This window comes from Lathyrus oleraceus, chromosome 4 (assembly GCF_024323335.1).
Source record: "Lathyrus oleraceus cultivar Zhongwan6 chromosome 4, CAAS_Psat_ZW6_1.0, whole genome shotgun sequence".
NCBI classification, from domain to species: Eukaryota; Viridiplantae; Streptophyta; class Magnoliopsida; order Fabales; family Fabaceae; genus Lathyrus; species Lathyrus oleraceus.
In genome coordinates this window covers 363,781,180-363,796,370 of record NC_066582.1, presented here as the reverse complement: position 1 = coordinate 363,796,370, position 15,191 = coordinate 363,781,180, and the positions used below count along the sequence as shown (strand labels likewise).

General features: G+C 40.3%; 1 protein-coding gene across 1 annotated transcript; it reads right to left on the bottom strand.

Moving 5' to 3' along the window:
- Positions 1–6,297: 6,297 nt before the first annotated feature.
- Positions 6,298–9,174, bottom strand: LOC127137438 (uncharacterized). The gene is made up of 5 exons (XM_051063897.1): positions 8,644–9,174; positions 7,762–8,133; positions 7,363–7,605; positions 6,422–7,278; positions 6,298–6,331 (listed from the first exon to the last, which is right to left on the bottom strand). The coding sequence occupies exons 1-5, from the start codon at positions 9,172–9,174 to the stop codon at positions 6,298–6,300; spliced, it is 2,037 nt and encodes a 678-aa protein (XP_050919854.1).
- Positions 9,175–15,191: the final 6,017 nt, after the last annotated feature.

The following is a 15,191-nucleotide window of genomic DNA, read 5'->3' as shown; positions in this document are numbered from 1 at the left end:
TAAAAAATTATAATAAATTATATATAAATTATTTTAACTAAAACATATACCAAAAATATATTAAGATAGCAACAATGGATCAAACATGGGTATAACAAATTAATTACAAACGGTGAACATAGCGGCCGCTTTATCTTTATTAGAATATTATAGTAGATCTCTCTATTTATAGAATAGTCATGATTGTATAACAAACAAATATAAAAATTTATATCGTTCACCGTTTGTTCACAGTATTCAACTTCTCTTGGCTAAAACTAATGCATTCAACTGCTCTTGGTTGATGCAAATTGCTGGGAAATAAACAAAATGCTTCCTTTGGGGAATAACCGCATGTTCAGTTGCTCTTGGCTGACAGAAGACTCTTTTGGGGAATGAGAAGATCCCAAAGACTTGTTGGGGATGAAAAGTTAATGATATTCAAAAGGATTAACCTTACTCTCAATTATCGAACTGACATGTCCAACCTAACGCTCCATCGCATAGTAGATCAACATGGAACACTAACTCTTCCGAGGATTGATTGAAGAAACCTGTTGGGGAATACAAGAGACTCTCTGGGAAATAAACACATAGGAGGCTCGCTGGAGATATACTGAGGAACATTCAGTAAAGCTTGTTTGTTCATGGAACTCTCGTCCATTAGACTCATCGGGAGATTTCTAACTTATGAAGAGATGTCCATCTTAGACAGCTACTTCAAAGAGACTTGCTGAAGATAAAATTATTGGGGATCCCTTGCTTAAGGAATCCTGCTGGTATGAAACTCGCTTGGGGAGTTTATGAAATTTTTCTGGAGAAAATACAATGTTGGAAAAACTCTGTAGGGATTTATCTACTGGGGAAACCAAACAGAAATTCTGTTTACACCAAAGTTCAGACGGAAGAAAATCAATCACCTTGCTGGGGAAGAAACTCGTCTTAAGAATCATTACCAACAATGATTGTATTCTGAAAGTACTATAGTACTAGAGAAGATAACTGCTCTACTCTTGAGAACACCTCTTGCATCTTGGTCTCCTGAGGATTACACTGAACTTTCTTGAGAGGTTGCTGAATCCGACTGAGGTTTATGCATGATCTGTTTTTGTACATGATATGCAAAATGAATGTGAATGCATGAATATATTAGTTTATGCATTTTGTGGGTATCAAGCTCGGATTCCCCAACGCCTTGTCTTGGATAGTTTTGTCACCATGAAGATGATTTTTTGTTGCAAAATATCTTGATTTCTGCTTTTCCGCCAAGCGGGCTTCAATGAGGACTTCTTGCTTCTGGAAGAAAATTCATTTCAAACTTGCTTTAGATTACAATGATCTAGGAAATGTCCCACGTCTTGTAAACCAGATGCATTATTGTAAACCAACAAAAATTCCTTTTATACTTTCAAAATCAAAACAAATTAAAGTTTTCAAAAGCTTTGTTGTTTCCACTGTTTTAATTTTTTTATCTTATCAAAAATAAAAGCGACATTAAGCAGAAAAACAAAAATAATTGGTAAATCAATGTTCAACTGAAAAAATTTATTTGATGAGAAGAATAACTCATACATGGGGTTCATGAAGATGTAAACCCCTCTAAGAGGAGATTACAAAGAAAGAAAGCAAGTAAATGGCAATAAAAATTTAATTGATTTTCCAACGAAATACAACTTTGCTACTTTCCCCTATGTCCTCTAGTCCTCATTACTTTGCTTCTGGAGATGGTAATTGGATTGTTTTCTTCCATCTGAGCTTTGTTGCAGTATTGACTTATGTCGCTGCACTATTATGCCTTTCGATATTCCCTAACTTTTGCGTGAACTGCTCCTTAAGAGTTTCAGTTCACCGGGAGATTTTACCCTTTTTTTCTTAAGCCGCCCTTTTGGGTTTTCGACTTACCGGGCTTAATTTTTTGGTTTATCCCTAATTTTTGCCTGAGTCGCCCTTTTGGGTTTTCAACTCACCGGGATGCTCATTTTTTGCCTAAGTCGCCCTTTCGGGTTTTCAACTCTGCGAGCTTTTATTATCCATCTCTTTTTCTTAGGCATAATACTTTCTGAATGCATCAAAATTGACGGGGTGTGTCAACTCTTCTCCGTCCATGTTCGTGAGAACTAAAGCTCCACCAGAGAAAGCTTTCTTCACCACAAATGGTCCTTCATAGTTTGGAATCCACTTGCCACGTGAATCCTTCTGGAGGGAGATTATCTTTTTCAAAACTAGTTCACCTACATTAAACTCTCGAGGTCGGACCTTCTTGTCAAATGCCCGCTTGAGTCTCCTCTGATATAACTGACCATGACACAATGCTGTCATCCTCTTTTCTTCGATTAGATTGAGCTGGTCAAACCTGGTTTGAATCCATTCTGCTTCTTCTAATTCTGTCTCCATCAAGACTCTCAACGAGGGGATCTCAACTTCTATTGGTAGCACAGCCTCCACGCCATAGACTAGTGAGAAAGGGGTTGCCCCTGTTGAAGTGCGAATAGCTGTTCGATATCCATGCAAAGCAAAGGGTAGCATCTCGTTCCAATCTTTATAAGTTTTCACCATCTTCTGAATGATCTTCTTGATATTCTTGTTAGCTGCCTCTACAGCTCCGTTCATCTTTGGCCTATAAGGTGACGAGTTATGATGTTCAATCTTGAAATTCTCGTATAACTCCTTCATCATCTTATTATTCAGATTTGATCCATTATCAGTGATAATCTTGCTAGGAGTTCTGTAGCGACAAATTATCTCTTTCTTGATAAACCGAGTGACGACTTGCTTTGTCACATTGGCATAAGAAGTTGCTTCTACCCACTTAGTGAAGTAGTCAATGGCAACCAGAATGAACCGATGTCCATTTGCAGCTTTAGGCTCAATCATACCAATCATGTCTATGCCCCACATTGAGAATGGCGATGGAGCTGATAAAACATTCAGAGGAGTAGGTGGCACGTGCACCTTGTCAGCATAAATTTGACACTTATGGCATTTCCTGGCATAGTGGTAACAATTTGTTTCCATTGTCAACCAATAGTAACCAGCTCTAAGGATTTTCTTTGCCATTGCATGTCCGTTTGCATGAATACCGAAAGAACCTTCGTGGATTTCTTTGATGAGTAGGTCGGCTTCGTGTCTATCCACGCATCTGAGCAGAACTAAATCAAAGTTTCTTTTGTATAGAACACCACCACTTAGGAAGAAATTGGTTGATAACTTTCTTAAGGTCTTTTTGTCTGTGATGGATACATCATTTAGATACTCGTGCTTCTCAAGATATCGTTTGATGTCATAAAACCAAGGCTTGCCATCTGTTTCTGCTTCAACTGCCAAGCAATGTGCTGGCTCGTCTAGACGTTGAATTGTAATAGCAGGTGATTTGTTAGCCCACTTGACCTTGAACATAGATGACAGAGTAGCCAAGACATCGGCTAATTGATTCTCCTCCCTAGGAATATGATGGAAATTAATCTCATCAAAGTAGGGGATTAGCTTCATGACATGCTCTCGGTATGGGATCAAATTGGGATGGCGGGTCTCCCAATCTCCTTTGATTTGATAGATGACAAGTGCTGAGTCTCCATACACCTCAAGAATCTTGACTCTTAGGTCAATAGCTGCTTCGATTCCCAAGATACATGCTTCATACTCCTCCATGTTATTGGTGCATTTGAAACATAACCTTGTTGTGAAGGGAAGATGAAAGTCCGTTGGAGAAGTTATAACAGCCCCAATTCCGTTACCCAATGCATTTGAGGCACCATCGAACACGAGCGTCCACCGCGATCCTGGTCCGGGTCCTTCTTCCAGGCTTAGAATCTCATAGTCTCTTATGTACATGACGTCTTCATCTGGGAAGTCGAGTCTCATCGATTGATAGTCCTCCACTGGCTGGTGCGCAAGGTACTCTGATAACACACTACCCTTAATGGCCTTCTGAGTTACATACTGAATGTCATATTCTGATATTAACATTTGCCAGCGAGCGATTCTGCCAGTTAATCCAGGTTTCTCGAATATGTACTTGATGGGATCCATCTTGGATATTAACATTGTTGTATGGCAGATCATATACTGTCTTAGGCGACGAGCAACCCATGCTAATGCACAACAAGTCTTTTCTAGCATGGAGTACCTGATTTCACATTCTGTAAACTTCTTGCTCAGGTAGTAGATAACATGCTCTTTTCTACCTGTCTCATCATGTTGCCCCAGTACACATCCCATGGATTCATCGAGTACTGTTAAATACATAATGAGAGGCCTTCCTGGAACTAGTGGCACTAAGATTGGCGGTTCTTGCAGATACTGTTTGATTTTATCGAATGCACTCTGGCAATCATCGTTCCACCTAACGACTTGATCTTTTCTTAACAACTTGAATATTGGCTCGCAAGTGGCTGTCAAATGCGAGATGAATATGGAAATATAGTTCAATATGCCGAAGAAACCACGAACTTGCTTCTCTGTCCGAGGTGCTGGAATCTCTTAAATAACTTTGACTTTGTCAGGATAAACTTCTATGCCTCTCTGGCTCACAATGAATCCTAGAAGCTTTCCAGATCTGACTCCAAAAGTGCATTTAGCAGGGTTTAAGCGCAGTCTGTATTTCCTCAATCTTACAAACAACTTCTTCAGATGAATAACATGCTTCTCTTCTGCCTGAGACTTGGTAATCATGTCATCCACATAGACTTCAATCTCCTTATGTATCATATCATGGAAAAGAGTCACCATGGCCCTTTGATAGGTCGCCCTAGCATTTTTCAGGCCGAAAGGCATTACCTTATAACAGAAAATGCCCCATGGTGTAATGAAAGTTGTTTTCGCCATATCTTCGGGAGACATTTTAATCTGATTATATCCTGAGAATCCGTCCATGAAGGAGAATACAGAGAACTGAGCTGTGTTATCTACCAATACATCAATGTGAGGTAACGGAAAATCATCTTTGGGACTAGCTCTATTCAGGTCTCTGTAGTCTACACACATTCGAACTTTTCCATCTTTCTTCAGAATTGGCACAATATTAGCAATCCACTGCGGGTAAGTTGCAACAGCTAGAAAACCTGCATCAAACTGCTTTTTGACCTCTTCTCTGATCTTGACAGCCATGTCTGATCGAGTTCTTCTCAACTTCTGCTTGATGGGTGGGCATTCCAGCTTCAACGGTAGCTTGTGCACAACTATGTCGGTGTCGAGTCCTGGCATATCCTGATATGACCAAGCAAACACATCCACATATTCATGTAGTAGCTTGACTTGTTCCTCCTTCACACTTTTTTTCAAAGAAGTTCCGACCTTGACTTCCTTTCTATCTTCCTCAGTCCCCAGATTGATCACATCCGCTGGTTCCTGATGAGGCTGAATCATCTTTTCCTCTTGTTTCAAAAGTCTGGTCAACTCTTCTGGGAGTTCACAGTCTTCCTTACCATCCTCTTCAGCTTGGTTAATCGGGAGGTCGAAGTCATAGGGAATTATAGCATTGTCGTGTTCAATGGATCCAGTTATTAATGATCTGCATGGAAATGATTTTTTCTTTTTAGCGGAAGATTTTGAAAAATGAAAGTGATGTGAAATCAAAATTGCCATTTTTTAATTTTGTTGTTTGTTTGTTTGTAAAAAAATTAAAAAGATGAAAGACAGGGATCTCAAAAAAATGTGCTTTGTATTGATGATAAGGCTTAAATATTAACACAAAATGGGCCCTACAAAGCTATCCATATGCCTTGGGCGTGGCATTGGATGTTTTTAGAAAACAGTAAATTACTTTGAAAAAGAAACTATATCCGGAACATCTGTTGCCTTCCAGTTAGTGAGAGCGGCATCCGGAGGTCCACGAAACACCATCTTGGACAAATCTAGATCTTCATCTTCAAGAGCATTCAATTGATCATCACTTCGGAAACCAGCTTTGGAGAATATTTCCTGGATGCTAGGAACCTTACCCTGATGTATCTTCTGATCTTTGAAAAGCTCAATAGACGGCTGATATCCTAATCCACACTTGTCTTTCTTCTCAGGCAATTCAATCATTATGCCCCAACTTCCAGGGCAGCCAGCTTCAATTGCAGCTTTCACACTCTTCCACGAGGTCATGACCCCCTTGGGTTCTTCAACAAGTTTCGGCTTAGTCTGGACCACATTGACCACTTCAAGGGCTTGGAGAGGAGTTTCAACAATGTCTTCACCTACTTCAATGTATCAGAAAGAAGTCAAATGGCTGACGAAAATATCTTCTTCTCCGGATACTGATACTAGCTTACCAGAAGTGACAAACTTCAGCTTCTGGTGAAGTGTCGAGGTGACAACTCCAACAGCATGGATCTAAGGTCTACCTAACAGACAGCTATAGGCAGGCCTAATATCCATTACCTGGAAGGTAATACGGAAAGTTTGAGGGCCAATCAGGATTGGGAGGTCAATCTCCCCAATAACTGTTCGCTTAGACCCATCAAAAGCTTTCACTATCAAAGCACTGGGTCTCATCTGCACCCCTTCAATATTCAATTGTGCCAAGGTAGTCTTAGGTAACACGTTCAAGGATGAACCTGTGTCTACCACTACTTGAGCCAAAGTGACATTTGTGCACTGAATGGAGATATGAAGCGCCATATTATGTTCTCTCCCATTAGGGGGTAAATCATCATCAGTGAACATCAAACAACTACTAGCATTAAGATTAGCAACCACATTATCAAACTGAATAACACTGATGTCTTCTGTCACATAAGCTTCATTCAAGAACTTCAATAGAGCAGTCCTATGAGCCTCGGAACTCATAAGTAAAGAAAGAATGTAGATTTTTGAAGGAGTTTGGTTGATCTGATCTACGACCTTGTAGTCACTCTTCTTGATGATCTTCAAGAATTCTCTATCCTCTTCAGCAGTCACTGCTTTCTTAGATGAGCCTTCTCCTGCTTCTGGAGGATTCACCTCTTTCCCCTTCGTTGATTCAATTGTTAGTGCACTTTCTTTATTTGGGATCACTTCAGGAGAGAAAACCCTTTTACTTCGAGTCACACCACTAGCTCCAACGATGTTAGTCACATCTGGCTCTTTCAAGATTACTGGTTTGTTACCCATATAAACTACATGCTCATAGTTCCAAGGCACTGCTTTGGTACTGTCAAATGAGAATGGAGCGGGAACATAAATAACCATGGGCTCAATCTTCTTCGTTGGCTCTAGGTTAACATTTCTCTGATAAGGGACCACAAAAGGCTTGGGAAGCCTCTCCTGATCAAACACAGGCACAATCACATCAACATCCTCATCAATCTTTTCTCTAGTGAATTGAATAACTCGCTGATCCATCAAGCATTAAAGATAAATTTTGAATTCACCACACTGATCAGGGTTGGACGAACACACCACACAATTATCATGTACTCCATTCATCAATTCTGCTTCCATCAATCTAGCATGGACCACAGTTAAAAGAGTCTTCAACTTGAACACATCCTTTATCAATCCATCATCAGTTGAACTTTCTATAGCATTGACACCTGAACTATCATGTTTAGGCAAAGGATTGTTCCCCACATTTGGAACATCAGCAAAAGACAATATTTTCTGATCTATCAACTCTTGAACCCGTAGTTTGAACACCTTGCAATTCTCTGTTGTATGACCCTATGAATTAGCATGAAAGACACATCTAGCATTCTCATCATACCAAGGCTTATGCGGCTTCGGCATTGGAGGTAATGCCCTTGGCACGACAGTCCTATTCTGAATCAGATACGGTAGCAATTGAGTGTAAGTCATTGGGATAGGAGTGGTATTCACATTATTGTACTGTTGATATGGCCTCTGTTGATTTGGTCGTTGCTGCTGAACTGGACGTGGTTGATTATTCTGTTGATTTCTCTGTTGATGTTGAGGTGGAGGAGCCTGGAACTGAGGTTGTGGAGCTTGATATTGAGGAACTGGAACTTGATAGTGAGGTACCGGAGCTGGAATAAGAACAGGAGCAATTGGACGGTAAGGCATGGTTGGATAATGAGCAGCCGCTACGTAAGGGTACTGATAATAAGGCACAGAAGCAGGAGCCTTGTATGGTACCCTCCCCCTCTGAGAAGAAATGACACTAGTCTCACCCTCCTTCCTCTTGAATCCGTTGAAAGGCTTCTTCAAGATTGGTTGACTGCTGGAACCTCCCTGGATTTTACCACGTTTCAGTCATTCTTCTACTCTTTCTCCCACGATCACCATGTCAGAAAATCCTATGGACACACTACTGATCAATCTTTCATAATATTGGCCCTGCAAGGTACCCATGAAAATGTCAATCAATTCACGATCAACCAATGGTGGGTGCACCCTTGCAGCCAATTCTCTCCAGCGTTGCGCATATTCCTTGAAAGACTCACTGTCTTTATGGGCCATACTCTGAAGCTGAGTACGGTTTGGTGCCATGTCAGTATTATATTTGTATTGCTTTGCAAATGCTTCAGCCAACTCATCCCAAGTGTGGATGTTGCTACACTCCAACTGCATGTACCAATCCAAAGATGCCCCAGTTAGACTGTCCTGAAAGCAATGGATCATGAGCTTATCATCTCTGGCATAGGCAACCATTTTTCTGCAATACATTTTCAAGTGTATGTTAGGACATGTGAGGCCTTTGTATTTTTCAAATTCCGGAGCTTTAAATTTTGGAGGAATCACCACGTCTGGGACCAGACACATCTCCAAGGCACTCAATCGGGTTGAGTTATGTCCTTCCAAGATTCTTAGCTTTTCGGCCAGAGCACGACACATCAAGATAGCCTCAGAATCTTGGGCAGCAGTAGGGATGACCATTGGAGTAGCTCCATTGTAATTCTGCATTTCAAACTCGTCCTGGAGCTCCTCATCAGTGCGGGGAACAAATACTTGATTGACTATCGGAGGTCCTTGCGTAGCGACTCCATCAGCTACTTCAGAAGTATGCGCAGGTGGAGGCACATGAGTTCTTTCAGGCGGTGGAACAAAACCTGGAGGAAGACCGCATATAACGGGATTTGGAATAGGAACTGAAGGTCCTGACTGAAGAGCAACCCCTTGAACTAGAGCATCGTTCCTTGCAGCAGTGGCAACACGGGCCTCTTCTTCCCTTCTAGCCAGAGCTTGTATAGCCTCGAAGATCTGCTCGATCTTGCTTTTGACAGAGTCCATCTCCTCTCTGAAGGCAGCTTGTTCTTCTCTAACTACATCCATGATTCTTCTTGTGTTGGAGCGAGTAGCGTATGCACGTTGAGGAATCAGCTTGAACTACTGGAGACGAGGAAAAATGGAATGAGTTTTTGTTTTGAGAAATGAAATGCATGATGCATATGTTAATGCATGTGGATTTAAAAATGTCTTTTATGCTTATGTTCAATTTTATTTTCAGGGAACCGTGTTAGATTCCTTGTTATTTTGTAAGCATTCGAAGAGATCACGGGGAATAAAACAAGAATGGAACCAAACTTTTTGTACAAAAGAAACTCAAAATCCTTCATTCATTTAATTCAAAACAGAGTACAAGGATTGAGTACAAAATATTCTTTCAAACATAAAGGAAAGTACAAAACAACAGGGTTAGACTGTAGGCTTTTGTTTGTTGAGCTCTTCCAACTCTCCTTTGAACCTTTTCATCATGTCTTCACAAAGATAAATAAATTTGGTCACTGAAAGAGGGATGTTGCCCTTGTCTATGTCTTCCAGAGCACATCTTAGCATCAAAGGCACATTCTTAGCCATGCCATTACAAAAGTCTATCAAACTGGCAAACTTGTCTTGATACTCATTTCTTTGTTCATGTAAAAACTGGATGGTTTCCTCGCAGGCTGCCAAACTAGTGTAACACCTCAAAATTTGCCCTCCTCTCTTCGGACTAGCTTAGCATATTGCATTTCATTTTGTAGGACTTTAGGCATTACATCTTTGCATATCATGTGAAATAAGCAAGTTATCCTCCTAGGTCTTTCTTAGAAGATAGAGAGGTTAAAAGATTCTAGCTTGAGAGTCTCATGAATTGATCCCTAGCCATCTGAGGGTTTGTGCTTCAATTAGGGTTTATTGGTTCCTCAAGGAGGATGAGTGTTATCTTATTGGCCAGAGTATATCACCATCATCATGGTCTTATCATCACCAAGAGGTTCATTGTGCCTGATCATGTGCCTTGGGATTAGGGTTTTGACCTCTAGTCAACCCTAATCAGTTGCATTCTAATAGGCAGGGTTTCTCAAGGAGATGAAGTCTTTCTTGAGATGGAGATCATTATATGATTTTATGGAGCTTGTATAAGCTAGGGTTTCATGGTGGAGCCATTTCATCAAGTGGTTGAGGCTCAAAATCATCTGTGCATGATCATATCAATTGTATGTCAAATGCAAGTCAACTATGGATTTGGGGGTGGGAAGTGGCTAGAAATACTTCATTCATGTTCAAACAAGTCTCATTTGACATTTCAAACATCAACATTGAAGGATTTAAAGTCAGGCCAAAACTTTCCAAAAATAGAAAGTGACCTATAATTTGAATTTGCCAAAAATGGAAAGGTTTTAACCTAGCTTCAACTTCAAATTACATCATCAAGAAAGCTTCAAATGAAATTTTGTTGAACATGAAAGTTGTAGATCTTTCTCTCCCATTTCTAAAAAGTCCAAGATCATCAATTTCTCATGTGTGGTTGAAGAGATATGATCAAATCATGGCAAGGTGTACTTGAAGACTCAAATGGACATAACTTCTCAACAAAGCTCCAAATTGGATGGCTCTTTTTGCATTGTTCTTCTTTTGACCTCTAAATTCCAAATCATGCATTGCATTGCTCAAATTATCATCACATGAACATTTGGTAATTCATTTGATTTTTGGAGGGAAAATATGAAATTTGAATGTGGTGCATTATTTGAACATTGTGCCATTGCCATTAGCTCCAAAATTGCATTTTTAGTGAAATTAGAAGGATTTTTCGTGCACTGTTCACATGCATATCATGCATAAGGGTGAAAATCACATTTTTGCACTTACACCTCATTTTGCTAATTCCACTTACCAAATGGCTTAAACATGATTAAAGGGTGATTAACATTGCATATATAAACAAAAACCCTAACTGTTTTTCAGGGGGGAGAATTCAGAATTTCAGATCTAGATCAAAATTTTTCACACTTTTTCTCTCAAATTTTCTTTCAATTTCTTCAAACAAATTGCATTTCCTTTGGTTGAATCATCATCTGGAAGCATCATTGAGCAAGATTGAACATAGATCCATAGCAATTCGTGCCTGTTTGAAGCATATGCAAGCTTGAACTCAACAATGGTGAATCCAAATTCTGGTTGAATCACGAGCAATTGAACCTCAAGCTTTCATCCAATCAACTTCACAAGCTTCATAGAGGAACATTGGAGCATTGCAAGGCTTGAATCAACACAAATCCAGATCTGCTCTTCAAGAGGTCATTGAATCGAATCTCTCTTTTCTCAAATATATTACGATGTTGTTATAGATCTTGATTTGCTGGTTAATTTGAGCTTTGAACCATGAATTTCCATGCAATATTGAGTTAGATATGGTAGATTAAAGATCCATGCCTGAAATTTGTTTTACTCGATTTGATCTTAATATGAGGAATTATGCTTAGCCATGCATGGATTCATGATCTATGATGAAAATGCTACATGTTGATATGATTAATTGTGAAATCTGGAAAAAATGTTCTTGATGTTGATGAACATCCACTGTTCATGAGATGCGCGCGTTGAAGAAGATGATCCAGATTTTAGGCCACGGTTCTGATTCATTTTTACCACGCAAATCCGTTGCATTAGGTGTTTCTTAGGGTTTGAATTTGATTGGTTGATTCCCATAGCCATGCGTGCGTTCTGATTGGCTGTTCCATGTTGAACGTGCCATTGGCTGCCACCATATAAGTGGAACGCAGCGTTTCGCTGCCGGGCGCCATTTAATTCAAAATTAAATAAATATTGCCTTTTAATTAATTTTAATTGTCACATATTCATTTCATTTTATTTCAATCTTTAAAAAATCAAAACAAATTGAATATTGATCCAAATATTACCAGATTTTTTGCATTGTGATGCTTGATCTCTCTACTTATTTATCACCATGATTTTGCAAGTTGTGCTTGGCTGGATAATTTTTTGCCCTAGGATATTTGAACATGTATGCTATTTTGACACTGCCTTGCTTATTCATTTGTGAAATGCTGGTCTTTGATCCAATGATTCTGAAAATTTGCATGATGAAACTAGACTCATTGCTTGACATTTTGGTGTTGATTTGGTATTTTTATCAATTGTCATATCTGTTTTATGCTTGTGCTAAGTTGGTGTGACAATTTGTGTCACACCTTTGCTTGTTCAACTTGAATGATGTGTTTAACATGCCAAATGATATCCAATTGTCCTGATTTTTTGTGTGATGCATGTTATGAATGTTGTGAATGAGCATGAATTTTGTTGGATTTATTTGGATCATTTCTGATTTAATTGAGATTTTTCATTCTGGTTGGTCACATTTGAGCTTTAAAATTGCCTTGAACTTCATTTGATCTTGAAATGCTTTTGGTTAATGATATTGATGTGAGACCTTTTGGATGGTTTCAAGATGTGTTTGAAGTTGATTCATGTTAAATTTTAGCTCCTGTTTTAAATTTTTTCTCCATCTTTGACCCTAGGCTTTGACCTAGTGATTTGTTGCTTATGTTTGAGCTTTGATTTCAGGTTGAGCATTCAAGTTCCATGGTTCATGATGCTCCATTCATTTGAGCATTGATGTTTGCTTGTGATTACTAACATTGTGTGTTTTGTAGGTTGATGGTAACTCATTTGAGTTGGCCTTTTGGCTTACACATTTTGTACATTGGGATTGTCTGTTGCTTATTAACTGTTGTCTGTTTGTCTAAACATTGTACTGATTTGTCTGATGTTTCCACAGGTACTTAAGTTGCTTTAAGCTCATTGTGAACTTTGCTTTGCTTGGTTGCTTAACCACTGAGGTATAATTCCTTTGACTTCATGTAGTCTGGAAGACCTGTCCTGTTATGTGGGCAGGCACCTGTCTGAAGCCCTCCTTAAGAGGAAATGCTTGTGAATGTTTACTTTTGTGCCAAGCAGGTAAAGACCTCTTAAGAGGCAATTGGTAGATAAAAGAGATGTGTAATCCATCTCCTGCTACTCAGTGTGTCATTCACTTTGCTCACACACCTTGTGTTGATGCATTGTGGATAATAGCCCAAGATCTATGTTGTGTCAGTCATCTGTGGAGAAGAGTTCCTACATTCTGAACTCCCACATCTTCTATTTTGAGTCAAGCTCTCCCAGGCCAGGATAAGAGCTGTGAGGTCTTATCCTCACTTCCCATTTCATCTGCTTCACCCTAACTCTCAATGTTAGGGTTAAGAGCTAACTACACCCGATTCCAGTTGGCTTGTGTTTCACAGCCTAACCTTGTATGAGCCCAATTGATTGCATATAGTGTGTGTGATTGTTTATTGTGCTTGTGATTGTTTGACTGTGCTGTTTAGGATAGCTTGCTCCCTGTGCAAGTTAGATAGAAACCTCAACCTAGGACCATTGTGGATTGCATGATAACTATTAGGCTCGAGTCAGGCTCCCTTCTAGTTTGTCATTTCCCAGTCTCTGGTTAGGTTAGAAGTTCTTTCCCTGTTAAGGGGAACTACGTTGCCCTGATCCTCATACCAGATGAGGTACGTAGGCAGGAGATCGTGCGAGATCTCTCCGGGCACCCTTTTCCTTTTTTGTGTGTGTTTGCTTGACAGCTAGCAGGCTCGAGTACCAGACTCCCTGTTAGCTTGTTTGTTCAACTTTTTTGTTGCTTTTTGATGATTCAGCATCCGGTTAACCCCTTTTGTGTGTGTTTGGAGTCCGACATAAGTCCAGCGTTTGGCAGTTGGTTTCCTGTGTGTGTTTGTTGGTTCGGAGTCTGATGTAAGCCCAATGATTGGCATTCGGTTTCCATGTTTGCTTGTTTGGGTGGAGTCTGACGTAAGTCCAGCGATTGGCAGTCGGTTTCCTGTGTTGGTTTTGTTTCGGCGTGCGTGAGCCGAACTACGGTAGCTTTGATTCTCATTCTAGATGAGATACGTAGGCATAGAATGCGATATCCTAGCGAGCCCATTCCCCTCTTATTTCATCTGTGTTTCCTTCCAGTGTGCGTGCATTCTCTTGAGCAGTGTTTAGCAACCTTTCTTCTATTCTTTTGAGCGTGGATCCCGTCGAGTACGACGGATGCGTAGGGGTGCTAATACCTTCCCTTCGCATAACCGACTCCCGATCCCATCTCTCTTTGGTCGCGAGACCATGTCTTTTCCAAGTTTACTTCGAGCGTTTCCTTTCCCTCTTTTGGGATAAATAACGCACGGTGGCGGCTCTGTTTGTTTTGTTTTGCTCGTCGGTTGATTTTCACGGATGCGACAGCTGGCGACTCTGCTGGGGATATAGGAAGTTGACCTCTTGTTGGTCCCTCTTCCCTAAGCGAGTCTTTCCTAGCGTTCTCTAGGATAGTTTAGGTTGCTTGTGTTGCTCTATTTATTGCATTTATGATTATTATGTTGTATATATATTTGCATAAATGTTTGCATGCATCATACTATCATTGTGTTGTCTTCTGTACAGGTGGTTCCTTTGGTTTGGGGGGGGGGGGGGTGTTTTGAGTGGGGCTAAAACCCAGGCTCGAGTATACACCTAGGATTAGTGTGGTCTCATGTCGCTTCTCATGTTAGGTCAACATGTTTTTGGCGACGTGACATACCACAAGCCGGACGAGGTTTATTTGAGAGTGCTCTTCCTTTGTGGAGTATCCACTTTGGTTGATTCACGTCATCTGAGCTGGTGACTTCGGTGACCGTTCATTCCCGGATCTTTGGTTTAGGTGATCTTAAGAGAGCTGCAACGGCACACCCGAAAGGGCAAACCCGTTGAGTATCTTTGCCCGATTGTCGAGACCATTATCCGCCTTAGGATGACCTGATTAGAATTCACTTATGAGGGGAGGGTTGATTCTTACAGATGCATGTCCTGATGGTGACTAATGGTTCAGATATTGATCAGAGTCCTATTTATAAGTCGGATTTATGGACATTTACTTCTGAGACGCCGGAATTCTGTCCGTGGTATTTATCAGTGGGGATCCGTTTATTTCAGGATTCCCTGGGCTGGTTCAGAGGGTCTTGTGGTTATCTGTTCAGAGGATCTCTGGTGAT

Excerpts from the sequence above, each read along its gene's own strand:
- LOC127137438 (XM_051063897.1), bottom strand. The coding sequence starts at position 9,174 with ATGGATGTAGTTAGAGAAGAACAAGCTGCCTTCAGAGAGGAGATGGAC. Across the intron at positions 8,134-8,643 it reads TGTGTCTGGTCCCAGACGTG|GGAGGTTCCAGCAGTCAACC; the intron begins GTGATTCCTCCA and ends GGTAAAATCCAG. Across the intron at positions 6,332-6,421 it reads ATAGTGAAAGCTTTTGATGG|GCCTGCCTATAGCTGTCTGT; the intron begins GTCTAAGCGAAC and ends AATGGATATTAG.